This window comes from Hyperolius riggenbachi, chromosome 1 (genome assembly GCF_040937935.1).
Source record: "Hyperolius riggenbachi isolate aHypRig1 chromosome 1, aHypRig1.pri, whole genome shotgun sequence".
Classification (NCBI taxonomy): Eukaryota; Metazoa; Chordata; class Amphibia; order Anura; family Hyperoliidae; genus Hyperolius; species Hyperolius riggenbachi.
In genome coordinates, this window is record NC_090646.1 from 407,451,913 (window position 1) to 407,478,687 (window position 26,775).

At 45.9% G+C, this 26,775-nt stretch overlaps 1 protein-coding gene across 1 annotated transcript in view; it reads left to right on the forward strand.

The window, feature by feature from the left end:
* Positions 1 to 16,880: 16,880 nt before the first annotated feature.
* The window catches only part of AK3 (adenylate kinase 3), a 51,903-nt gene continuing 42,008 nt past the window's right edge, over positions 16,881 to 26,775 (forward strand). Inside the window, 1 exon segment of the mRNA XM_068235702.1 lies at positions 16,881 to 17,327. Within this exon segment, the coding sequence (XP_068091803.1) occupies positions 17,180 to 17,327 (148 nt within the window). The 5' untranslated portion in view covers positions 16,881 to 17,179.

Here is a 26,775-nt window from a genome sequence, read left to right on the forward strand (position 1 = left end):
GCTCATAGGCTTGAAGGAGTGTTTATTTATCTTTGTATGTGTCAGAGTGGTGCAACTAAATATTTTGATTTAAAAAAAATGTTTGGTTTGGGTCCGCTTTAAGGATGGGTTTACTGACTGTCTATGCAAATAACAGTTTTATTGGGGTACACTGATAGCCAATGAAACTGGGGGCTATTTTAAAGCAAATCTGGGAAACCCTTAGCCTAAAATTGTAGATACCTACCTCAGAAGAGGGAAGCCTCTAGATCCTCCAGAGGCTTCCTTTGTCGCTCTCCATCCCTCTCTTCCAGTGCTGGAACCCCCGAAGTCCCCACACTGTGCAGGCACATATGGCTCGCACCTGCACAGTAGCATGGAGTTTCTGCTTGGGCTTTCTGGAAAAAGCAACATCATTTTTCTTTGAATAATTGAAATAATATTGTTAGCTAAACCAGAACAATATGAAGAAAAACAATTTATGTTTGGTCAGTATCATAATGGTCCAAGCACAAGGTATTTTAAATCCATAAGTTATAATGAACATCTACCCCTACTGGGCAACAAAACTATACAGTATGTGCTGTCATTTGAGGCTGAAGGGAGGGCTTCTTACTAGTCGGGGTATAGACTGCTGATTGTACAAGAGCTATGTCTCTTACATTCCGAATTCCTTGACGTCCCTAGCATGAGAGACCTGGAATAAAGGTAACTGACTAGTCTAGGGTCAAGTGAGATATCCTGCAGAAGGCGTATTGCTGTGTTTATGATAAATACATAGAAACCATGGGCAACAGAGGGAGAACACTCAGAGCAGTTACAGTCTGGTTAACCCAGCCATTTTGTGATCAGTAGACATTACAGTGGTCAGAGGCACATTGTTTGTTTTCCAGGTTACATTTTATTCCTCTTGAGTGTAAGCTTGCATAGCCATGGTGTTCCCCCTATTCCTATTTCTGCTGTACCTTTTCAAATTAACATGTACCAGTATTGGTCAGGTGTCAAACTACACATCAACTATGTATGTATTTTGTATGTGTGTTGCTGGATGTCTTGATTGTTCAGTGTATTGAACTTTGTTCTATTCTCCCCACTGTTAACTGTTTTGTAGTTTGTACAGTGCTACAGAAAATAATAATATAAAAAAAGCCACAGTTATTACTTGCTAGAGGAGCTGGCAAGAAGACTTGAGTTTCTATAATACTACTGTATATACTATTACCTTCACATGTACAATATGTAGATTGTAAAAGAATACTGTATGTATATTGTTTGGAATAATTTGTATAATTAATATCATTTATTAACGATCTCCTTGATGCATCAGTGAATTTCAAAAGGCCAACAGTAGAATACACCCTTTCATTAGACCATATTACAAAATAAGGTTCAAACATACTCGGTTTTAGTTTAGTCAATGCCAAACATGTAAAGCTACACTCCATCTGTCCACAGTGTCTAAAAATAAAAAATGCAGATGGTATATACATGTGCTATCAGGACTTGTGCCAAAACATTCTTGAAATGTAACATAATATATGTGCAAACTGTTATTATTATAATTGTAGCATCATGTAACAAAATCAGTTTATTTGTGTGTTCTTCCCATAAGATTTGTCAGGGAAAGAAAGTGCAAGTTTTTTTTTTTTGGGGGGGGGGGGGGGGGTTTGCTGCCATTGAACACAGGCCTCTGATGACTTTTTTTTGATGGTGCTATTATGCATGCGTGTGTTTCTTTTTAATACACTACGTTCATGATTTATGTTTCACCGTAATCTTGACATATGTATTTTTCTAATTTTTTTTTAAAACCAAAGTTCAGGTCAGGTATTGTCATATGTGCATTTAGCAGATCAGCTTTTTTCCTTTTTTAATTTGCAAAAAAAGTATGTTTATTTCTTCTTTTGCTGTTTTCAAAACACGTGGTGGTTGGCCCTGGGGGACAAAATATTATGGAGCCTCGGGCAGCGGGGTCCCCATCAATCAAGCTACAGATATCCACCGGGCATAGTGATGGCTGACAATCAGTCGTAGTCAATTACTGCTGGCACAGTGATGGCTAATCAGTGGTTGCTGCTGACACAGTAATGGTTGCTGTCATCGATAGCAACTGGACTAACTTTGCAGTTCTTAATTTTAAAAATTGGGGGGGAGAGACACCATGGTATTCTCTGAGGACCTCATTTTCGATACATCTCACATTGCGTATTGGGGACGTTTTAGTGATGATATTGTAATCTTATGGGAGGGCCCACGCCCCCTATTTGATGATTTTGTCTCCCTACTCAACTCTAACAATATAGGGATGAAATTTACATATGAGGTTAGTGACACTAAGATCAACTTCTTGGACCTCACAATTCGGATTGGTGATGGAGGTAAATTAGAAACCGAGATCTTCCGCAAACCGACCTCCACCAATTCGCTCCTAAAGTGGGAGAGCTTGCATCCCAAGTCACTACGCAAAAGCATTCCAATTGGACAGCTCTTGCGAGCACGCAGGAACTGTTCCACGGAGCAGACCTTTGAAAATGAGTGCAGTACTCTAAGGGATAGGTTCACACAAAGAGGTTTTTCCCGGGAAGATATTCAAAAGGCTTATGTGAGGGCCAAAAATACCCCCAGACAGGAGACCCTAACCCCTAAAGTCCAAAATACATCTGTTAAAAAACACAAGGTGTCCCTTATCTACATAAGTTCAACCTCGACTGATTGACACGTATACAGAGCAATCTTGTGCAATTTTTGAAATCATTAAACATTACTGGCCCATATTACAAAAAGATAAGGACCTAGCAAAGGTCCTTTCATCAAGTCCATTAATTACATATAGAAGAGCAACCAACCTCAGAGTCTCAGAGAAATGTTAGTGCACAGTACTTTCTCAAAAAATCCCTCTCCATCTAGTACATGGTTACCAACTAAACCAAACGGTTCTTTCCATTGCGGTAAATGTAAGGAATGCAAATATATGCCAACAACAAAACTATTTGTATCTCCGAATAACGGCAGAGAATTTAAGATCCTCTCTTTCATTACATGCAATACACGAGCAGTAGTATATGCTGCGAAATGCAAATGCAACCAATGGTATATAGGAAAAACCACCAGACCATTAAAAGAACGTGAGCTGGAACACATTGGAGACATCAAACATAAAAGCGACACCGCGATTGCGAGACATATGAACCAAGTACATCTGCAATCTCGTTTTGATATATCCTTTTGGGGTATCCAAGAATGGAAAAGAGGTATAAGAGGGGGCATTATAGATAGGAAGTTGACCCAGATTGAGGCTCGAGGGATCTTTCGATTAGACACCATCGCTTCAAGGGGCCTAAATGAAGATTTCAATTTGGCATGTTTCATATGAAATCCCTTCTATGTGTATGTCTTGTATTTTTCACCATACCTTCCTCTCCATGACTAGTCTTCTGAATCCTCTTTGCATCATAAACACTGATGCATATAACAAATTCACCACACCAATCTAGATTGGTTGTGTATGGGCGATTCAATGCAATCAAACAGAATATACCATAAAGAGATGTGATTATAGGTCTATTATATGGACCTCACTATAGTGTTTGATTGATCAGACAGATCAGAGGGGAAGTTAGGTCACATGATCGGATGTGACTTATCGCCCTGTAGTCAGTAATTCCGGCTTTGGCTATGTGACGATCAAGGCGCATCCACGTCCTATGGGAATTTCTATTCCACTTGATTCAGCCCCAGAACTTGTATGTATGCAAATACTCAGAACTTGTATGTATGCAAATCCTCTGCTCTCCAGACACACCCACTCGGGTGTGGACTTCATTAACTCCTCCAGTATTTAATCTCACGCCGAACACGTCGCTTTAGCTCTGACTTGGGCTATATGGGGGACATATTGTAATCTGGTGGGTGCACGTTACTATGATTGTATATATGTATAGCACTTTTTGAAAAAGCCGTTGGGTGAAACATGTCAAAGTATCATATTGCAGCACTTTGTATATAGCACTAGCACCTCTGTATATGTCTCTCTGTATTTTATAGGCAGAGTATAGAGCAGGGGTCGGCAACCCGCGGCTCCAGAGCCACATGCGGCTCTTTTTCACCTTCGCCGCGGCTCCGGTGTCAGTGGCTGCGACGCGCGTGTGATGTGTGCTGTCGCTAGCTGGCAGCCTATCAGAGAGGCCGCCGAACCAGTGCAGTGCAGGGCTTCAGGCGGCCATTTTCCCGTAGCCCTGCAGTGTAATGCAGGCAGGACGTGACGTCGGGAAGGAAGAGGATCGTGGGAGTTGCGCACCACAAGGAGGTCGGGACAGGAGGTGATCGTGACAGGAGGTCTTCTGACTAGGTGAGTAAATGGGTTTTTCTTTTCAGATCTTGCTGAAGGATTGTGCATATTGGGGTCAGATCTGCTGAAGGATTATGCATATTGGGGTCATATCTGCTAACGATTTGTGCATATGGGGGTCATATCTGCTAACGATTTGTGCATATCGGGGTCATATTTCTTTAGATTGACAGCTAACTGCATGATCCTGTATATAGCATTAGGCTTCTTGCACACCAAGACGTTGTGTTAGGTGCCACGTTAAGGTCGCATAACGTGCACCTAACACAACGTATGGTGCTGCAAAAGCTGACGGTAGAGTGAGCCGCGTTCGGCGGCTCGATTCCTATAATGTCTCCCAGAGTGGCGCTGATTGGCCAGCGGGACCACGTGATGCGGAGCGAGACACTCCGCATCACGTGGTCCCGCCGGCCAATCAGCTGCCGCCAGTGCAGTGAATATTAAGTAGCCATGTGCGCGGCTACTGTAGCTGGCTCTCCCCGCCTCCTCTCCGCCCCCCACTGCGCATGTGCAAACAGTCTAACGCGGCTATAGCCGCTCCAACGCCGTAGCATGCTGCACTTTGCACCGAACGTGCAGCATTACATGTAACGCAACGTGGGCTGTGTGAACAGCCCACTTGTGTTACATTGCTGTGCGTTCGGGGAGCGTTACAGGCGCACTAACGTGCGCCTGTAACGTCTTGGTGTGTAAGCAGCCTTAAGGTAAGAAACAATATATGCAGTGTTAGATTTGTTTTATAATGTTTTTGCGGCTCCCAGTTTTTTTCTCTTTTCGGAAACGGGTCCAAGTGGCTCTTTATGTCTTAAAGGTTGCAGACCCCTGGTATAGAGTATAGGCAGGTTGTTCACTAACTGTGGTATCTGCTGTTTGCTACACACATGCAGCTTATTGAACAGCATGGTTGTCTACCTGCCTTTCTCTTAAGTGGAGCTCTTAGGTACCCAGCAAGGGAATAGCTACACCACAGCCCTGAAATAGTAGGGTGTTGGGGAATAAGCGAAGACCTCCACTGGCATTAGTGGACCTAATTTATACTTATGAGGACTCTGCAGAGGCGTTTTATATATTTTGTGACTCCTTTCCAAACATTGTTTTTAATACAATTTATTCACTTGTATATACTTACCTATAGGGCTTGTCTGTAGAGACCATGTGTATGAAGAGCGCAAATAGCCCAGGAAGCGCTGGGAAAAGCACTTACAAAAGCGCTCAGCACTTTGGATTGCGCTGGCGATTTATGTGAACAAGGCCAGAAAGAAAGAGAGAGAGCACACCTTTAATAATCAATAAAGAGCAGCACTGCTGGATGAGCAATAGATGGCGCTAGCTTACTCATGAATATGCTGCATACGGAAAGTATGGTAGTAGTCCACTACGTGAATCCTGGTGGTTCTATTCAAGATATCTTTTAAGGAATGACTGGTATCCTTGCACTAAAGCAGGAGCATGAAACTAACTCAAACCCATTCTAAGTTGAGGGTCAAATTGTTTAAGATTTATATTCACTTTTCCATCTTATAGCAAAGTATCTTCATTCCTTCAGCGTCAACTTTTCTCTTCTAGGACACTTTGAAATTGATTGTTGATAGTCGCAGTCAATTACTGCTGGCACAGTGGCGGGTGGTAATCAGGCTGTTTCTGCTGCTGACACAGTGATGGCTGCTAATCAGTGGCTGCTGCTGACACAGTGATGGCTGCTGTCATGGACAGCAACTGGACTAACTTTGCAGATCTTAGTTTAAAAAACAGAGACAGAAAGAGAGAGAAGGCGAAAATCTAAAACCCATTTTAACTTGAGGGTCACATTATTTGTTTATTAAGATTTACACTATATTCACTTTAACATCTTTCAGCAAAGTATCTTCCTTCAGCATCAACTTTCTCTTCTAGGACACTTTGAAATTGATTGTTGATATTTGTAATCTCTGCTTGTTGAAAAACCAGCTGTGAAATGCTTAAGTACAACCACGGCGCTCTAGCAGCAGGACATCACTTTGTGGGGAATGAAATCCAAGTGCATTGTGGGAGGCATAGTTAATAGGCAATGCGCACTTTAAATTAGTATAGACCTTATTTGAGACAATCATGCACATAAAATGATGAGGTGAACCATATTTGGCCCACGGGCCTTGAGCTTGACACCTGTATTCTAAAATATAATACTTAATGCAGGAAGACTCTTAGGCCTTGTTCACACTATACATGTTGCACTGCACATTTCTGCTTCTTGTATAGTGCGCAACATGCAGGAGCATCAGAAGTGCATAGACTGCACTGTCTGATGTTCACACTTCGTGCACTGTGCAGCAGTGCGATGCGCTATCACACGGCTGCATGCATTTTTTTTTGGCAAATCACAGTGCTGACCTATTCACTGTAGTGAATGGGATCAGCAACGCAACACACGGCAGCGCAGATGGTTTGTGATTGCGGGTGTTACGTTCTGAATGTACAGCCATCTGCGCTGAGAAATGTGAACAAGGCCTTAGGCCTCTTTCAGATGGGCAGCTGAAGGTGGAGAATTTACCACCTGTCAGCCGCTTTCATGCACAGCTAAGGCACAACCCTGCTCAATCGCAACATGTTGCGCTTTTCTGCCAAGGAGTAACACTGCCGCTTGTCAAACAATAATGCATATGTTGTTACAAATGATGTCATTCAACTGCATTTCAATTGCACCTGAATTGCGCTTGTGATCAGCAGACGGGATGTTGAACTGCTCCACAAGCGCACAGTTCAGCTGTTCATCTGAAAGAGAAATTATCACTAAGGCCCCTTTTCCATAAACGCTAGCGATTGCGCAAGTCCCTATTTTTTTCCCGCAAATGCGATTATGCTAAGCAATGCATAGCAAAATTGCGGTAAAAATCGCTCTGCGGCACGATTGCGCTTTTGTATAAATCAAATTGCGGTGTTGGAAAAAACCTACCGCGATTTCTATGTTATTTAGCAAACCCTAGCGATTTAACGCTAGTGGTTTGCGATTTTGCGATTCAGCATCGCGAATGCTGATAGTGGAAAAGGGCCCTTAGGCTGGATCCACACTATAAGCGTTTTTCTGAGCGCTTGTGATTGATGAGTGCTTTTTAAAAATCACTCCCATTCATTTTCATTAAAATCATGGTAAAAATCATGTAAAAATTGATGTGATCGTTCAGTTGCATATGCGACGATTTCTACCGCAATTTTAATGACAGTGAATAGGGATGATTTTTAAAAAGCACTCAGAAAACGCTCAGCAATCACAACGCTCAGAAAAGTGCTTATAGTGTGGCTCCAGCCTAAATCTACAGGTGTGCTAGGGGTAGCATAAAATTTAGTATTAGGTTTAGTGTAAGGGTTAGGGCTACTGTAAGAAATAACAAAGTTACTGGTAAGTACAGTCTATAGTAAATAACAGAGTAAAGCAGTGGTTCATATTTCTTTTATTAATAAAAGTGTTTAAAAAAAAAAGCAGTGGTTCACAACCTATATGGAGTTGTGACACATCATGCCCAATATTCAGTGTCTGCTGCTGATCGGTGGCTGCTGCTGGCACAGAGGTGGCTAAATATGTGCAGATAAGTGTTTTTCTTTGCATGTCAGGATTAGGAAATGCCTGCCGAACAGGGCCGGATTTACCATAAAGCACTGTAGGCACGTGCCTACAGGAGCCTGATGATAGAAAGACGGCTCACTCTGCTGTTTGAATGCATTCCTCCCTCCTTCCCTATGCAACTTAATATTGAGGGTTCTGGCTACCTCACACTAAAGGGCAGCTGTAGCTGTAGGGAAGTAAGGGAGAAGTGAAAGCTGGGACAGCCAGCACACTTGTGGTGCAGTTCGGTGGGAGTTTGTAGGTTCATGAAGGGTGAAGTTTAGTGTGCCAGGACATTTGTGCCTACAGGCTCCTGGGAGGTAAATCCAGGCCTGCTGCCAAAGGAAGCCCCATCCTTTCTATATAAAGGGCGTGAACTTCCTTCACTCACCTTGTTCACCATCCATCTGTGGTTGACCTTCCTCTCCAGTCCTCCTCCCGTATCGGGACTCCTGCTGCTAGAGTAGGTACTGCAGGACTACAAAAAATAACAGTAGAAGTCCGCATTCACAGACATATTTTTCAGTGTATACTCAATAGTACAGGTATATAGTGAAAAATATGTCAGCGAATATGGACTCTGGCAAACATTTTTGTAGTGCTATTGTAATTACAGTGGCACTAGGAAGAGCAGACGGAGGCAGATTCAGAATCAGAATCATTTTATTTCGCAAAGTATGACTGGGAATTGGGCTTGGCACATACAGGGCTTGAGCATAGGCTAGAGCACATAAAAACATCAGAGACAGCATTTCCTTACACAAACATGAATAATACACACATGTTCTTTAACTATGTACAATAAGCAGCAGTGCAGATATGATTTGTCTGTTGCCAGCCAACAGAGACAGCATTCCACATACAGAGATAGCAGGTGCTTAATTTCACAGAACTCTGCAGTAAAAAATACGGGGTTGCATAGCTACACAAAACTCAGCAGTAAAAACACAAATTGTCCTTAACTGTGTGCAATGAGTTACAGTGCAAAATGGTTGTCGGTTGCAGCATACAAAGAGAAAAAAATAAGTATCTGTTTCTGTGTCTCATGGTCCTGGTGTAGATGGACCGATACCTCCGCAACCAGGGGGAGCTGGCTGAAAAAGTGGTGAAATTGGTGAGAGGGATCGTTTGCAATTTTCAGTGCTCTGAAGCGCAGTCTGGACTTGTAGAGGAGTTTCAGGGAAGGAAGTGGATTCCCGATGACCTATCCAATGATCTGATGACCCTCTGTAGTTTGTGTCTGTCGCTGGTGGAGGAGCCAGCCAGCATACCAGACCAGGATGGAAGAAGAGAGGACTGATTCGATAGTGACGGTGTAAAAGCTTGTCAGAAGCTTCTGGGCCATGGCAAACTTATTCAATTGGCAGAGGAAGTATAGTCTCTGCTGGGCTTTCTGCTGGGTGGAGGCCTGGGTGGTTGGCCTTCCATATCAGGTCATTGGAGATGGTGGTGCCCAGGAGGCAGACAAAGGTAACTCTTTCAACCCCCATGCTGTCAATGTGTATTGGAGGTGGGGGCGTGCTTTCTAAAGTCAACGATCATATCAACTTTTTTGCGTTGTTGAGGGCTAGCTTGTTCTCCCTATACCAGTGGCAAATCCTATCGACCTGGTGGAGGTATGCCTGCTCGTCATTGTTGGTGATCAGGCCAACTATGGTGGTGTCATCTGCAAATGTGATTACCTTGACAGTCTTTGTCGAGGATCTGCAGTTGTTCGTATAAAGGGAGAACAGGAATGGTGACAGGACGCAGCCTTGTGGGGCCCCTGTGTTGGTGGTCCTTGGTTGCGAAGAGATGGCGCCCAGCTTGACAACCTTGGATCTGTTTGTAAGGAAGTCTGTGATCCACAGTAATAGTGTAGGGTGGACCTCGAGTGCGGTCAGGTTCCCTTGTAGTATTTGGGGGCTGATGGTGTTAAGCACTGAGCTGAAGTTAAGGATGAGATTCCTGGCATATGAGTTTGGTTTATCCAGATGGTCATTGACAAGCTCCAGGCAGATGTTAATGGAGTTGTTGTTGGACCTATTTGCTCTGTATGCAAACTGGTAAGGGTCAGAGCAGTGACAACATACGGGGAGACTAAGTGGCGTCACACACCTGGATTTACATAGTAACAGGCATTTGGGTTGAAAACCGACATACGTCCATCGAGTTCAACCAGAAAATAAAGTACAACACCAGCCTGGTCCCTCACAAATCCCTGTTGATCCAGAGGAAGGCAAAAAACCCTTACAAGGCATGGTCCAGTTAGCCATGTCAAAGTGTTTGGGAATACAGGCTGTGGTTACTGTAACAAAGGCAATAAATAATCTAAATGAACAATTAATCTGATAACAGAGAAAAGTGCAAATTCCAACTTTACATTCCCCTCCATTTTGCTGCGTGAGAATTGGAATTCACCAGAGCTGAACTGGAGCTTTCTTTGGAATGGATTATTATATAAGGTGTCAAATGTTAGCGATTACACTTCTAAATCTGATTATTCTCATGGTGGGGGGGGGGGGGGGGGTTGATAGATGGTGCCAACACTTACTGTGAGGGGTGGTTAATGGTGGCCACACTTGTGACATGGGATATTGGCAGCACTTGCCATGGGGAAGGGAATAATGGTCAAACTTCTCAGGAAGGTAATGGTGGAAGCACTTGTCATAGGGGGTGGGGGAGCACTTTGTATGGGGGAATGAGGGTTATGGTACCTCCTGCTATATGACCCCGCAGAGGTCAGCATGGGGTAAAAGGGTGTGGAACATAAAGAGGGGGACGCCATCAAGTTTTTGCTGCTGTGCTTCAAGAATTCTAGTTGCACAACTGCCATTGGAGCAACAGCAATCGCAGAATGCAGCGTGAGAACAGAAGAAGTAAGATTATTTTGGCTACTTTCAGGTGGGAGTCCATCTGTGACCAGGGGGTCTAAAATTATGTTATTTGAAACATTCACTGGAAGACCAGTTAATGGGGACTGACACTGGAGAATCTGTAACTGAGGTCTGTAACTAAGCACTAGAGGCTGTGTTACTGGGAGTATATCACAGAGGGAATGGGGTTGCCATTGAGAGGTCTGTTGTTGTGTTCTAAAGTATAATACTTAATACAGGAAGACTCTTAGGCCTTGTTCACACTATACGCATTTGACTGCACATTTCTGCAACGTGTATAGTGCACAACACGCAGGAACATCAGAGTGAATGGGGTTGCCATTGAGAGGTCTGTTGTTGAAGGGTTTATCCCTGAGTATTACCACCCTCCCCCCCCCCCCCCCCCACCACCATTCAGGGTTGAAGGGGCTGTATGCACAATGGCCTCAATTCATAAAGCATTACCGCATGCTGTAATGCTGAAAACAGCAGACTTTCCCGACTACTTAGCAATGTGTCAATTCATAAAGGCTGTTACCGCATGAAAAGCTGACATTACCGACCAGGGAGATAAATTACCGACTTGGCTGTAGTTACCTCCAGTTACCTCCAACACGTCAGTAAATTGTCAGCAAATGTCAATTCATAAAGCCTTCAACAAGCGGTAAGCCTGACGATAGTTACCAACACCTCTGGTGAGGTCTTAACAATGTACCGACACCTCTGGTGAGGTGTTAACAATGCAAAGTGCAGGGAGCCGAAGTCTGTGTGAGTCATCTGTGCAGAGAGCCGACTGTGTGAGTCGTCTGTGTGAGTCATCTGTGCAGGAAGGGAAAGTCAGTGTGAGTGGTCTGTGTGAGCCATCTGTGCGAGTCATCTGTGCAGGAAGGGAGAGTCTGTGTGAGTCGTCTGTGTGAGTCATCTGTGCGAGTCATCTGTGCAGGGCAAAAGAGAGATCGCCACACTGCTCTACTCTACTGCGGTAATTTACCGACCTTCAACGGCAGCTGGGAAAATCTTTATGAATTAGCACACAGACCGGGAAAATACAGAGTGCGGTATTTTCCCGACAAGATTTTTTTCATCGCACTGCTTTTTATGAATCGAGGCCAATGTGTGAGACCTGGTGGTTGTGGATGGTGAGAAGCTAGCTGAAAACCTTATAACTCCATAGCAATTCATGACTGCGGCTATACTAGTGAGAAAGAGGTTCATTTTCCACTGCTCAATCATCACCATACACAAGAAAACTTGGTGAAGCCTACTAGCTAAAGTGAACGTTTTAAAAACCATCATTAAACTGTCCAGGGGACCCTGCAACATTGCATGTCTTGCCAGGGAGTGGCCCATGTAAATGGAATGGCAACGGATATGCCTGTTGTGGGCAAAGACAAGTACAGTTGTTTAGCCTCCAGGACAGCTTTTGAAAACAATGAGCTTGGACCGCAGTATACACCAACTTGTGCAATCCTACTAGCTACAAGTGCAAATTTTTCCAAGACCATTGTTCACATAACTGTCCTAGAGGCCCTGCAGCAGTTCATGTTATGCCGGGGAGTAACCAATGGAAATGAAATGCTGAATGATATGACCAATGTGGGTGAAGTCAAACGGTGATCCTCTGCCTCTAATGCTTTTAGCCATAGACCATGAACAAGCCGGCAGATCAAGTGCTCCGACTGAAGCCTGACTAGATTAGCCACATGCTTGTTTCAGGGATGTGATTCAAAAGTTTCCCATTAATGGTACAATTTTTCATCAGATTTGATCATTCAACATGATTTGAACGATCGTAACTAATTGGAAGGCAATCATCGATTGTTCCCATTAACAGAATGATTTAAAGGAAGACTTCATGAGGCTCAGAGATGAAATTAACTCAAGCTCTGATACTTACCCAGGGCTTCCTCCCGCCCCATAAACGTGTCTAATGGCCCATACTCACGGGCAACGTTTTTGGCCTGTCGCCAGCACACGTGAGCGTGTGCGCGACAGGCCGGCGACAGCTCCTCGCCAGGTCCCTCCGCGTACACACGCGGAAGAGGGACCAGCGGTGCGACGGAAGCTGTCGCCGACGTTCCTCATCCCCCCGCCGGAAGCTCCGTATTCTTCATGTAGGTTGCTGTCGCTAGTCCGCGTACTCACGCGGACTAGCGACAGTTGCGGCGTGGGACTTAAGGCCCGTACTCACGGGCTGCAAATGTTGCCTGTCGCCAGCACACGTGAGCGTGTGGGCGACAGGCCGGCGACAGCTTCTCGCCAGGTCCCTCCGCGTACACACGCGGAAGAGGGACCAGCGGCGAGGCGGAAGCTGTCGCCGACGTTCCTCCTCCCCCCGCCGGAAGCTCCATTTGATACAATGGAGGTTGCTGTCGCTAGTCCGCGTACTCACGCGGACTAGCGACAGTTGCGGGGGAGGTGCGGCGGCGACTGTCGCCATGCGATTGAAACTTTCAATCGCATGGCGACATGAGCGGCGGGCGACAGTTCGGGGTGCGCGCGCGTGCGGCGGCCCATACTCACGAGCGACCTGTCGCCGCAACACGCGCGCGCCGTGTGTTGAGGCGACAAAAGTCCCTCGTGAGTATGGGCCATTATACACGTTTATGGGGCGGGAGGAAGCCCTGGGTAAGTATCAGAGCTTGAGTTAATTTCATCTCTGACTCTGAGTCTCTTTTTTTTTTTTTTTTTAAACACAATTTTTATTTTTTCCATACAATTAAACAAGGGGTGAACATTTGTACAGGCCAAAAAGATAGGTACATAATAACAGATAAATATTGCATTAAGCCTCTCTCATGGTAAACATTTATCTCTTTGGGCTGTTAAAATTTGAAGCAAATTGTCCCCTCTCCCCTTCCCATCCCCCTGTCCCTCCCACCCTCCCTCCCACCTGTCATCTCTGAGGCTCCTATCACGCTGATGAGCTTGACTGAGAGATCTCAAGTCTGCCCAGGGATCCCTGAAGTTGTTCAACAAGATACCATTTGGTGTAGGTGAAATGTCCCATCAATTCCCTTAGCTGGGCATCATTATGCGAGGTAAGTATGTATTGTCTCCATTTTTTGAAAAAACTTCTAGTCTTTTTGTCTTTGTGGATAATGGCTTCCAACTTGTCCTGTTGAAAAAGATGATTAAGTTCTTCTTTAACATCCCACACCGTAGGAGCACTGGGGTAAATCCATTTATTAAAGATCACCTTGCGCGAGGCTATGATGATTAGATGTGCCAAATTACTCGGATCTGGTTTTGCCCGGTCATTCTCTCTTGGATTTTGTGGCTTGGGGGCAGAGTAATTAAATAATAGCAGTAATGGAGATTGATCTAACTGTACGTTGCTTGTTGCTTTGATGTATCCAAGAACATGATGCCAAAATCTGACAATCGTCGGTCATCTCCAGAGGCAATGGAAAAGATCTGCATCCTGCAGGGAGCACTTTGGGCACCTCGGGGAATAATGCGGGGGGGAGACCAGTATTTAATATTGAAAGCATATTTTGCTCTATGAATTGAGGTGGGATTCTCTCCACGTTTCCCCTGGGGTCAATTTATGGACCATCTTATAGCCTTCCAATATCTTTTCTTCTATATTTTCCTCTGGTATATCCCTGCCCCATCTAGTTAAATTTTTCAATGCCTTTGGCGCTAGATTTATTTCTTGTAATCTAGTATGAATCTCAGACAAGGATAATTGCTTTATGTGTGGAGAGATGAATCTATCAAAAGAATTTAGGGAAGCTATATTTGAGATATTTGTAAGATTGCTCTTGATATAAGATCTTAGTTGTCCATAGTAGAGGAAGTGATTTTTGGGGATGTTAAATTTAGATCTGATTTCTTGGAAAGATAGGAGTCTCCCCCCTCGCAGATCACAGATCTGCCCCAATCGCTCCACTCCCTTCTCCTGCCAATTTAAAAAACCACCATGAGCAATGCTAGCTGGAAAACCTGGGTGACCCCACAGGGGCATGTATTTTGAGATGTATTGAGGAGCGGAATATATTTTTCGTAGGGCTCTCCATGTCAAAATTGTGTCTTTAATTACTCTACTATCCTTAAGCCTCTGGGGAAGAGATTTCTGGGGAGTGTGTAGCAAGCCTGCCAATGACCATGGTTCGGCGAATGATGCTTCTAGGGAGTAATTCGAGTATATGCTTGTTTTGCCTAGCCAGTCTCTCACATATCTAGCCAGACATGCTAGATTATAGCGACGTATGTCTGGGATTGCTAGCCCCCCCCAGGCTTTGGGTAGAGTCAGTTTGGTTATGGATATCCTTGATTTCTTGTTTCTCCACAAGAATTTTGAGAATGCTCTGCTTAGGTCCTGGATATCTGAATGTTTGAGAAGAAGGGGAATGGTCTGGAGAGGGTATAGCAACCTGCACTCTGAGTCTCTTTAAAGAGAAGGTTCACAGTCCTGCATAAAAAAATAAAAAACAAATCCACTTACCTGGGGCTTCCTCCAGCCCGTGGCAGGCAGTACGTGCCCTCAGCGCCGGTCTGGAGGCTCACGGTCTTCTCCGGTGGCGCACCCGACCTCTCTCTTCTCGCTCCAAAGTGCGCCTCACACGGGCGCGCTGACGTCATCGGACGTCCTCCGGGCTGTACTACGCAGCTCTGTTGGTGGGCAGAAAAGGGGGGTCACTTGTGTGCTGAGTTGTGCGGCCCTGCAGCGAGGCCTTAAAGGAGTCATCAGGCAAACATTAAGAAAATAAGCGCTACTTACCGGGGGCTTCTTCAGGCCCAAGTTCCGAGCACGTCCCTCGCCGCAGCTCTCCCCACAGGCGTTCGCCGGAGCTCCGACCCGGTCCCCGGCGATGACATTAGAGCTCCGACCCGGTCCCCGGCGATGACTTCACAACTACTGCGCCTGCTCAGTCCGCTCAAGGCCCACGTGGTGGTGATTGACAGCGCCAATCGCACAGGCACTCTGACGTCATCGCCGGGGACCGGGACGGACCTGCGGCGAACGGCTGAAGGGAGAGCTGCGGCGAGGGACGTGCTGGGAGCTTGGGGCTGGAGGAAGCCCCTGGCAAGTAGCGCTTATTTTCTTAAAGTTTGCCTCACAACTCCTTTAAAGGGAACCAGAGATCCTTTAAAGAAGTTATACATACCTGGGGCTTCCTCCAGCCCCATACGCGCTGATCGATCCCACGTCGCCATCCACCGCTGCCCGCAACTATTAGAACAGGCTCCCGTCAGTGACATAATCGGAGCCGGGCTACACAGGAGAAGTGCGCCCTCTACGTATCTCTCCATACAGTGCTGCAGAGATACGCAAAGAGTGCACCTCTGCTACTCTAGACTGGCTCCAACTGGCGGCAGAGCGGGGTCCCAGTTCTCATAGCTGCGGGCAGCGCTGGACGGCGGCGTGGGATCGATCAGCGCTTATGGGGCTGGAGGAAGCCCCAGGTATGTATAACTTATTTTCTTTACATGATCTCTGGTTCTCTTTAAAGCTGCAGTGGCCTATTTAGTAAAAAATGGCCTGGTCACTAGGGGGGTTTAACACTGCGGTCCTGGTTAAGGTGCACATTAATGGTACAATTGTATATGAATGATTCTATATCTTAACCTGATCATGTGATTGGACTATTGTTGTGCATAGACGCTATAAGTGCTAAAGGTAACAATCCTTTTATTGATAGTGTATTGGTGCACCAGATTTTTTTTGCCTATATGACTGTTCCAGTTACAACTGATCATTTCTTTTAATCGAAAAAAAATTGACCATTTGTTTTGATCATTTTATAATTGTACTGTCAATGGGCACCTGTACTGTGTGTCCAGCTATAGACTATGTTTACATTTTTCTTGAATGTAATTTTAACAAAGATTTAAATGAGACAGTGGCATAAGTGCATCAAAATCAAATACTACAGATTAAACGTTCAGAGAGGAAACATCACATACTAATGCAGCACAATAGAAGCCTGGTATCCCCTCGATGGTCTGCGAACGCCACTGAGTGACTTTCACTGCTAGTATAGGACAAGATAAAATACAGAGCAAATGCAGCTTCTGCAGACTTCCTGCTCCCTCTCCAATGTAGAATCCATCAGCTCAGCTGCTTGTTGCTGATCTCCTCCTCCTCGTCTAGCGTCACCGACCGATAAGGGGAGGAGGGAAGGAGGGAGAGAATAAGAACATAGGGGAAAGCAACTTATTCCTGCTGAGGGAGGGGGGCATGTGACTTGGTTGCAGTTTGGAGGTTTTATCCGTAGTTATGTGCATTCTTTAGTGGAAGTTTTTATTTTATATTTTTACTTTTTAATCCTAATCACAGTGCAATACGAGGTCAGTTCTATGATTGCACATACAAGCTGATTATACACAGGGAATCATCTGCAACTGCCTTTCTTTTTAACTTTTCGTGTGGGATTTGTAGTATTTGCACACTCGTCCATTCCCAGCATAATGGTGGCTCGCATGCTGTTCAGGGCGGTGATTATGGGCCCTCCAGGATCAGGAAAAGGGACGATTTCGGACAGGATCGTAAAACACTTCGCCCTGAAGCACCTATCCAGCGGGGATTTGCTGAGGCTGAACATCCAGAGGAAGACAGGTACAGCTGTTACATTGGAGGGGCAGACCGTGCAGTTGGTGCGCACGTCACAGGAGCTCTCCAGCTGCAGTGATCAGCTCGATTCCGCGCGCTTGTGGAGGAGGTGATAAAAGTCACGCGTTGGTCTCATTCAATCATATGCGCTGTCAACACCTCACGCTGTAGTGGATCTGCTGGCACTGAAGCCTCCATTCACTGCACTACTCACACTGGCAAAGGATCCACATCTAACCTAATGTCTAGTCTACTGGAACAAAATGTCTTGTTTTTCACAATGTGATCTTTCCTGCCCTTCTATTAGTGTCATGCTGGGTACACATGTTGCGATTTCCCGCTCGATCCACGAGATTGATCGGGATCGATTTGATTATTTCTGCCATGTTCAATTTGGTTTTGTTCGATACAGCCGTTGATTTTGCATACTTATCATGCAAAATTGATGGCTGTATCGAACGTAATTGAATCGAACATGCCATAAATAATCAATCTATCCACGAGATTGAGCGGGAGCAATCGATCATTTCCGGCATGTTCGAATCGGTTACCTTCGATACAGCCAAAATCGCAACGTGTATCCAGCATAACTCTTATGGGCCTTTATCCACTAAGAAGCCTGATTGCATGCAAAATCGTGCTGTGTGCAATCACACAACCTTCAATTTCTACTTGCCGCGATTGCAGGCCAGAGTGCTATTGCACCAAACATTGTGCAGGCCAGCGATTGTGGTTCAGGAAAATACAAATTGCTAGTGGAAAATGAGCACCGCAAATTACATGTAGATCAGTGCTGTTGTGATTGGCAAAACAGCCACGATCTGCTTTTTGAAGCAGATAGCAGCCTATTGAAAAAAATCTGGTAATTATCCAGTAAACATCCTTAGTGAGTAATGCTGGGCATACACGGCTCGATTTTTGCCGCTTGATTCTACCGCTCGATCGATTGCCCGCTCGACTCCACAGGCGATTCTCTTAGCTTCCGCTCGTTTTTCTTATCTTCCATTGTGTTCAATGCGAAATGATCGGGCGTGCGATCGGACATCTATCGAGCCGTCTAAATGGCACCAAATGAACCGTGTATTCCCAGCATAAGGACTGATTGCTAGTGTTAAAGAAAATTTAAGCAAATTACTGAAAATGACGATAAGCAACGGTTCCCGGACACTTTAGCCAATCATTTTGCTTGTAAAGAGGATGTGCAGGAATCAGTAGATCTGGAATAATGCATCCGGGAAGGGTTTTAAGTTGCATACATCCAACGTAATTGGTATCTGTGTATCATTGTGGTGTATAAGTTGATAGCGAGATGTCTGTAAAAAGTACCTGAAGTTGGTAGCGCAATGTCAGTGAGGCCTAGAACCCACTACAAAACGCTATCACTAATCGCAATCGCTAAGCGATTTCATGAGCGGTTTTGGCAGGGCTGTGGAGTCGGTACAAAAATCTTCCAACTCCGACTCCTCAGTTTATGAAACCACTACTCCATCTCCGACTCCGGGTACCCAAAATGGCTCCGACCCCTTAGTCTAATACTTAACAGGGCTGTGGATTTTGTACCCAAATCATCCGACTCTTCAGTTTATGAAATCAATGACTCCAACTCCGGGTGCCAAAAATTACTCCGACTCCTCGACTCCGACTCCACAGCCCTGGTTTTCGGGAGCGAATTTAGGCCTGGTGCACACCAGAGGAGTTTTTCTAATCGTTTTGAGTTTTTAAAGAGACTCTGTAACCTCAAAAAGATCCCCTGGTGGGTACTCACCTCGGGTGGGGGAAGCCTCGGGATCCTAATGAGGCTTCCCACGCCGTCCTCTGTCCCACGGGGGTCTCGCTGCAGGCCTCCGAACAGCTGGCGACAGGCCCGACTGTAAAATCAATATTTACCTTTGCTGGCTCCAGCGGGGGCGCTGTGGCTGTTTTCCGCTCCGAACTACACGGAAATACCCGATCTCAGTCGGGTCCGCTCTACTGCGCAGGCGCTGGAAACTTGCGCCTGCGCAGTAGAGCAGACCCGACGGCGATCGGGTATTTCCGTGTAGTTCGGAGCCGACAGCCGTCAGAGCGCCTGCGCAGGAGCCGGGAAGGTAAATAATGACGTCGTCTTGTACGGAGGGCTGCAGCGAGACCCCCGTAGGACAGAGGACGGCGTGGGGAGCCTCATTAGGATCCGGAGGCTTCCCCCACCCGAGGTGAGTACCCCCCAGGGGATCTTTTGATGTTACAGATCCTCTTTAAATCTGCTGCTAATGTTATCCTATGTGTCTGTGCACACTGGAGCAATGAGGTTTTGTAAAAAACCCATAGCATTACATTGGGAAGAGCTTTTGTAACCTCTAAAAGCTCTTCCCAATGTAATGCTATGTTTTTTTTTTTTTTTACAAAACCTCATTGCTCCAGTGTGCACAGACCCATAGGATAACATTAGCAGCAGATTTAAAAACTCAAAACGCTCAGAAAAACTCCTCTGGTGTGCACCAGGCCTTAAAAAGTGTAATTTGCCAGCGGTTGTGTAGCGACTAGTGAGTAGCGTTTTTAATTCTGATTGGTCCTTTCAATTAATTTTTTTAGGTTTTAACGAGTGATTATGCTAGCGGTTTATATACTTTACATTGCAGAAACTCTAATCGCTAACTCTCAAAAATTCTGCATGTCCTGAGTTTTGCAATTTGGCAATCGCAATCGCTACAGTGGAATTTGGCCCATCCATTAACATTAGCTGAGCGTTTAGGGAAATCGCTAGCAGTTTGAATCGCTCCCTAAATGCTCAGAAAATCGCTGTAGTGGGTTCCAGCCCTGAGGCCTGGAACCCACTAGCCGTACATTACTAAGCAGTTGTGATTTGAAAAGCTTTTTCTAATGTAACGCTATAGGTGTGTTTCCACTTAAAGGAAACCAGAGCAGGAATGAAGTAAACATTTTATACATACCTGGGGCTTCCTCCGGCCCCATCTGCACAGATCGCTCCCACGTTGCCGTACTCGGCCTTCACCGTCTTCTGTACCGGGTCCCGTTACTTCCTCCAATCACGGCCAGTCTGACGCAAGTAAAGTGAGCGATTTGCGTATCTCTCCAGCAGCCACCGAAGGGATACGTAGAGGGCGCACTTCTCTTCCGCAGACTGGCCGCGACTGGAGGAAGTAACGGGAACCGGTTTCTGAAGATGGAGAAGACTGAGGACATCGGCGTGGGAGCGACCCGTGCGGATGGGGCCGGAGGAAGCCCCGGATATGTATAAAATGTTTACTTTATTCCAGTTCTGGTACACTTTAAGGGATGTGATTTTATAAAGATCCTTAATAGCATTGCATTAGCAAGAGCTTTTTGAAATCATCAGTGCTTAGAAAAGGCTGCTAGTGGATTGAAGCCCTAAAGGGGCCCATACACCTAACTATTTTCCCGCCGATATACAGCAGATTCGATCACTGTGATCGAATCTGCTGTGAAATCGTCGCGCAAACGCTGACAGAACTATCGATTTCCATCCGAAATCGTTCCCGTTGATCCGTCCGTGCGGAAGATTTTTCTCGATCGACGGCGGGTCGGGGGTGCGTCAATAGCAGCGTTCGAATGACAGATGCAATACAGCGGAGATACATTACCTGTTCCGGCTGGCGCGACTCCCCTGGTCTCCGCTGTCTTCTTCTCCGCTCCAGGGCTGCAGCCTCCTTGAACTTCCTGTCCCGGCAGGAAGTTTAAACAGTAGAGCGCCCTCTACTGTTTAAACTTCCCCTGGACAGGAAGTTCAGAGAAGAAAGCCAGCCGGACCAGAGACCAGCGCGGAGAAGACAGCGGAGACCGGGGGAGTCGCGCCGGCCAGATCAGGTAATGTATAGCTGGCGGGTGGCAGCTTCACAGATTGTGATCAGTTTCATGCTGAAATTGATTCACAATCTGTTTGCAGTAAAGGCAGCCATACGATCCCTCTCTGATCAGATTCGATCAGAGAGGGATCTATCTGTTGGTCGAATCTGATGGCAAATCGACCCATGTATGGCTACCTTAAGAAGTATGGCCCAGTGCACACCAAAACCGCTAGCAGATCGTCAAAACGCTAGCGGTTTTGGGAGCAGAGAGCAGATATTTGCCGGGTGCACACCGAGCGGATTTTGTATGTGATCCGCCGGCCGCATCAGCATCCGCGTGGCTAACGTATCTCTATGGGCTGGTGCACACCCGCGGTTTGAGGTTTTAAGCAAACTGCAAACGTGCAGCAAAGGCACGATTGCGGCTTGCTAAAAACCTTAAACCGCCGGTGTGCACCAGCCCATAGAGATACATTAGCCACGCGGATTTTTAAGCGGATGCGGCCGGCGGATCCGCCCAGTGTGCACTGGGCCTAAATGCTCATAGCTGTTTCAGTGTATTTGTATCCAACTTCCCAGATGTTTACTAGTTAACTCCCAAATGTTAGATTAATGTCACCTCCACCACTGTGTGTGCAAATATTTTGATGATGCATTCATAGACGAGAAAACTCTTAAGTTCCATACTTACCTGGGGCTTTCTTAAAGGGAATATCCGAGCTGAAAAAAATAAAGAGCCCTACTTACCTGGGGCTTCCTCCATCTCCTAGCAGCCACTATTTCCCTCGCCGCAGCTCCGCTCTCAGCTGCTGGCACCCGTTCCCCGACTGTGCAGAGGCCGACTTCGCCAGGTCGTCCTCTACTGCGCCTGTGTGAGCGCCGCTGTCAATCACTCGCACGTGGTGTGGAATGTACTGCGCAGACAGCCGTGGTCAGATGTAAATGTTTGCTGACGTGTAACGTCTCCTCGTGTCAAAAGCCCACACATGTGATGTGGCGTTACAAACGCTGCCATTTGGCTGCATTTAAATTGCATCGAAGTGACGCTCATGGGCGGCAGACGGGTCCCTGAACGGCTCACAAGCACGCAGCGTAGTTCAACCATCCGTCTGAAAGAGGCCCAAATGTGAGTCAGCAGCCACTGGCAGTTGGTTTCATGAGACTGGTTGAAGGGGCCCAGCAATAATACAATCTTACCAAATGTATGCATTAAACGGGTAAACTGAGTGAATATACTTTGACTGGATAATTTAGGTAGTCTTCCATATTACCCAGAAGTGGTAAGATTGCATCATGAATGGGCATCTTAACCACTTGCGGACCGCCCACTACCTATGGGCGTCGGCAAAGTGGCATGCCCAGGACAGCCTAACGCCCAGAGGCGTCGGGTCCTGGACGAGGGGATTGCGGGCGATCATGCGTGCCCAATCGGCGTCATTAGGCTCCGCCCACCCGCGACGCCAACCCGCCGGCCAATTAGCAGCGCCGGCGGGTTGTTAACCTCCGATCTGCCGCATAGAAAGCGTATAATATGCTTTGTAATGTATACAAAGCGTATTATACAGGCTGCCTCCTGCCCTGGTGGTCCCAGTGATCGAGGGACCACCAAGGCAGGAGGCAGCCCCCCTGGTAAGCACACAAACACTGATCTGGCCCCCCCTGATCACCCACAGCACCCCTCAGACCCCCCCGATCACCCCCTCAGACCCCTGTTTGCACCCAATCACCCTCCTAATCACCCATCAATCACTCCCTGTCACCATCTGTCAATGCTATTTTTTTAGATTAGGTCCTAAACTGCCCCCTGGGGGCTCCTGATCACCCCCCCGTGTACTGTATACATCTAACCTCCTGTGTAATCACCCACTGATCACCTGTCAATCACCCATCAATCACCCCCTGTCACCACTTGTCACTGCTACCCATCATACCCATCAGATCCTCATCTGCCCCTTGCGGGCACCCAATCACCTGCCCACACCCTCAGATCGCCCTCAGACCCCCCCTTCCCCCACCACCACCACCCGATCACCTCCCCAGTGCATTGCTTGCATCTATTCCCCCCCCTCTAATCACACCCTGAGACACCCATCAATCACCACCTGTCACCCTCTAGCACACCTACCCATCAGATCAGGCCCTAATTTGACCCGTGTGGGTTCCGGATCACTTGGCCAAACCCTCAGATCCCCCTTCCGATCACCTCCCCAGTGCATTGATTGCATCTATTCTCCCCTCTAATCACCCACTGAGACACCCATCAATCACCTCCTGTCACCACTTGTCACTCCCTAGCACTCCTATCCATCAGATCAGGCCCTAATCTGCCCCCTGCAGACTTCTGATCACCCGGCCAAACCCTCACCCGCCCCACCGCAGTGACAGAATCTTTTTTTCTGATCACTGCTGGTCTCTACGACTTAATTGTGGCTGAGACCAACCGTTGTGCCACACAATATGCAACCGCCAATCCAAGAAGCTACCATGCCCAGCCTTTTCGGTGGAAACCACTCCAAGTTTCCGAACGTAACATTTTTTGGGGCCTTCTCCTTAACATGGGTCTTGTCAAAAATAATGTATTGCGGTCTTATTGGTCTACGCACCCAATACATCACATGCCCATGTTCTCTACTGCCATGTCCAGGTCACGATTTGAGAACATCCTGTGCTTCCTGCACTTCAGTCCTAATACAACCTGTCATCGAAGAGGCCACCTTGCTTATGACCGGTTCCACAAAATTTAGCCCCTCATAGACCACCTGTCATCAAAATTTGCAGATGCTTATACCCCTGAACAGTCATTTTGAGGCATTTGGTTTCCAGACTACTCTTCACGGTTTTGGGCCCCTAAAATGCTAAGTTAGTGGAAAATTACACTTTGCTGGGTGGGAGAAATATCTCTGTAAATGGACTGTGTAAAAAACAACAAAAAAACAAAACAAAAACAAATCATTTACAGAGATATTTCTTCCACCCAGCATGGGTATGTGTAAAAATACACCCCAAAACACATTATACTATTTCTCCTGAGTACGGCAATACCACATGTGACACATTTTTTGCAGCCTAGGTGCGCTAAGGGGCCAAAGTCCTATGAGCACTTTTAGGCTTTGCAGGGGTGCTTACAATTTAGCACCCCCCAAAATGCCAGGACAGTAAACACCCCACAAATGACCCCATTTTGGAAAGTAGACCTCCCAAAGTATTCAGAGAGGGGCATGGTGAGTCCGTGGCAGATTTCATTTTTTTTGTTGTCATAAGTTAGCAGAAATGGAAACTTTTTTTTTTTCTGTCAGTGTCATTTTTCGCTAACTTGTGTCAAAAAAGAAAATTTTCTATGAACTCACCATGCCTCTTAGTGAATACTTTGGGATGTCTTCTTTCCAAAATGGGGGTCATTTGGGGGTTATTTATACTATCCTGGAATTCTAGCACCTCATGAAACATGACAGGTGCTCAGAAAAGTCAGAGATGCTTAAAAATGGGAAAATATACTTTTTGCACCATACTTTGTAAACGCTAAAACGTTTACCCAAACCAATGAATATACACTTATTGGATTTTTTTTTTTATCAGACATGTAGCACAATAAATTTGGACAAAAATGTATATAGAAATTTTACTTTATTTGAAAAATGTCAGCACAGAAAGTAAAAAAAAAAAATCACTTTTTTTGTCAAAATTCATGTCTTTTTTGATGAATATAATAAAAACTAAAAATCACAGCAGCAATCAAATAGCGCCAAAAGAAAGCTGTATTAGTGACAAGAAAAGGAGGTAAAATTCATTTAGATAGTAGGTTGTATGACCGAGCAATAAACCGTTAAAGCTGCAGTGGTCTGAATGGAAAAAACAGTGTCTGGTCCTTAAGGGGATTTATGACTGCAGTCCTTAAGGGGTTAAAGTATTACTGAATCGGGATATAAAATACTGAATAATGCTGGTGGTGGGCTAGATTACCTTCTTCTTAAAGTGTACCAGAGACGGAATCGTATAAAAGATTTATACAGTCGCGGCCAGTCTGAGCAAGCGCAGTGCTCTCTCCGGCGGATAATAGTACTGCGCATGTGTCAGACTGGCTGTGACTGCCGAAGTTACGGGACCCAGTACCGAAGAGGGAGAAGACTGAGGACAGCGGCGTGGGGCTGGAGGAAGCCCCAGGTATTTATAAATCTTTTATGAGTTTCTCTGGTTCCACTATCGTTTCCCCCCCCCCCCCGTAGGATTCCCTGCAGATTTAGTCAGTAATAGATTCCCCCAAAATATCCGGTTTATCAGCTTTCAGTTGATTTTGACCAAATAAATCAACAGGACAGAACGTCTAGGCCGATTGGGGGTGGGGCAGGAGCGGCGGTAGATAGCCTATAGCATTGCACTGCATCAAATACTGCAACGCTGCAGTTCGATCGATTTTCAATACATTCCCTAATGGAATCTATTGAAAATCAATATGCAGTGTGTGGTAGGATTCTTTTCGGAGGATCAAACGGCAATCTAAGTGTATGGCCAGCTTAAGGCTTAGTTCGCATCTAAAATTGAAATCGCTGACTGCAGAGTGATTCGGCTTTTTTTACTTCCACTTCAGGAAGTGAACTCTTTGATCCGGAAATTAATAAATACGATGTATTTATTCATCAAAGCTCTGGAGAAATCTCTATAAAAAGTAATTTTTCAAGTGATTTGGGACTTCCCTATACCTTCTATTGAGCAAAAGCACTCAGAAAATGGTACAGGCAGCACTTTGCTGAGCGGATTGGAAACAAACTGCTCAGATGAGAACACTCTCTCAGGCCTGGTGCACACCAAAAACCGCTAGCAGATCCGCAAAATGCTAGCAAATTTTGAAACGCTTTTTCTTCTTTTTCTGCAGCGTTTCAGCTAGCATTTTGCGGTTTTGTGAAGCGTTTTTGGTGTAGTAGATTTCACGTATTGTTACAGTAAAGCTGTTACTGAACAGCTACTGTAACAAAAACGCCTGCAAAACCGCTCTGAACTGGCGTTTTTCAGAGCGGTTAGCGGTTTTCCTATACTTAACATTGAGGCAGAAACGCATCCACAATCCAAAAAATGCCTCACCCCGGGAGTATGCATTTCTGCAAAACTCCTCCCGCTCTGGTGTGAACCACCCCATTGAGATACATTGACCAAGCGGATCCACGCTGAAAAAGCCGCTCGGTGTGCACCAGCCCTCATAGGGAATCACCGGTGCTTGTAAAAAGGGCAAAACCGAGCGGCTTTTTCAGCGTTTCTGCAGCCGCTTGCGGCTGCGGATCCGCTTGGTCAATGTATCTCAATGGGGTGGTTCACACCAGAGCGGGAGTCGTTTTGCAGAAACTAATCCTCCCGGGGTGAGACATTTTTTGGATTGTGGATGCGTTTCTGCCTCAATGTTAAGTATAGGAAAAACGCAAACCGCTCTGAAAAACGCCAGTTCAGAGCGGTTTTGCAGGCGTTTTTGTTACAGTAGCTGTTCAGTAACAGCTTTACTGTAACAATACGTGAAATCTACTACACTAAAAACGCTTCACAAAACCGCAAAATGCTAGCTGAAACGCTACAGAAAAAGAAAAAGCGTTTCAAAATCTGCTAGCATTTTGCGGATCTGCTAGCGGTTTTTGGTGTGCACCAGGCCTTAGTGTGAACAAGCC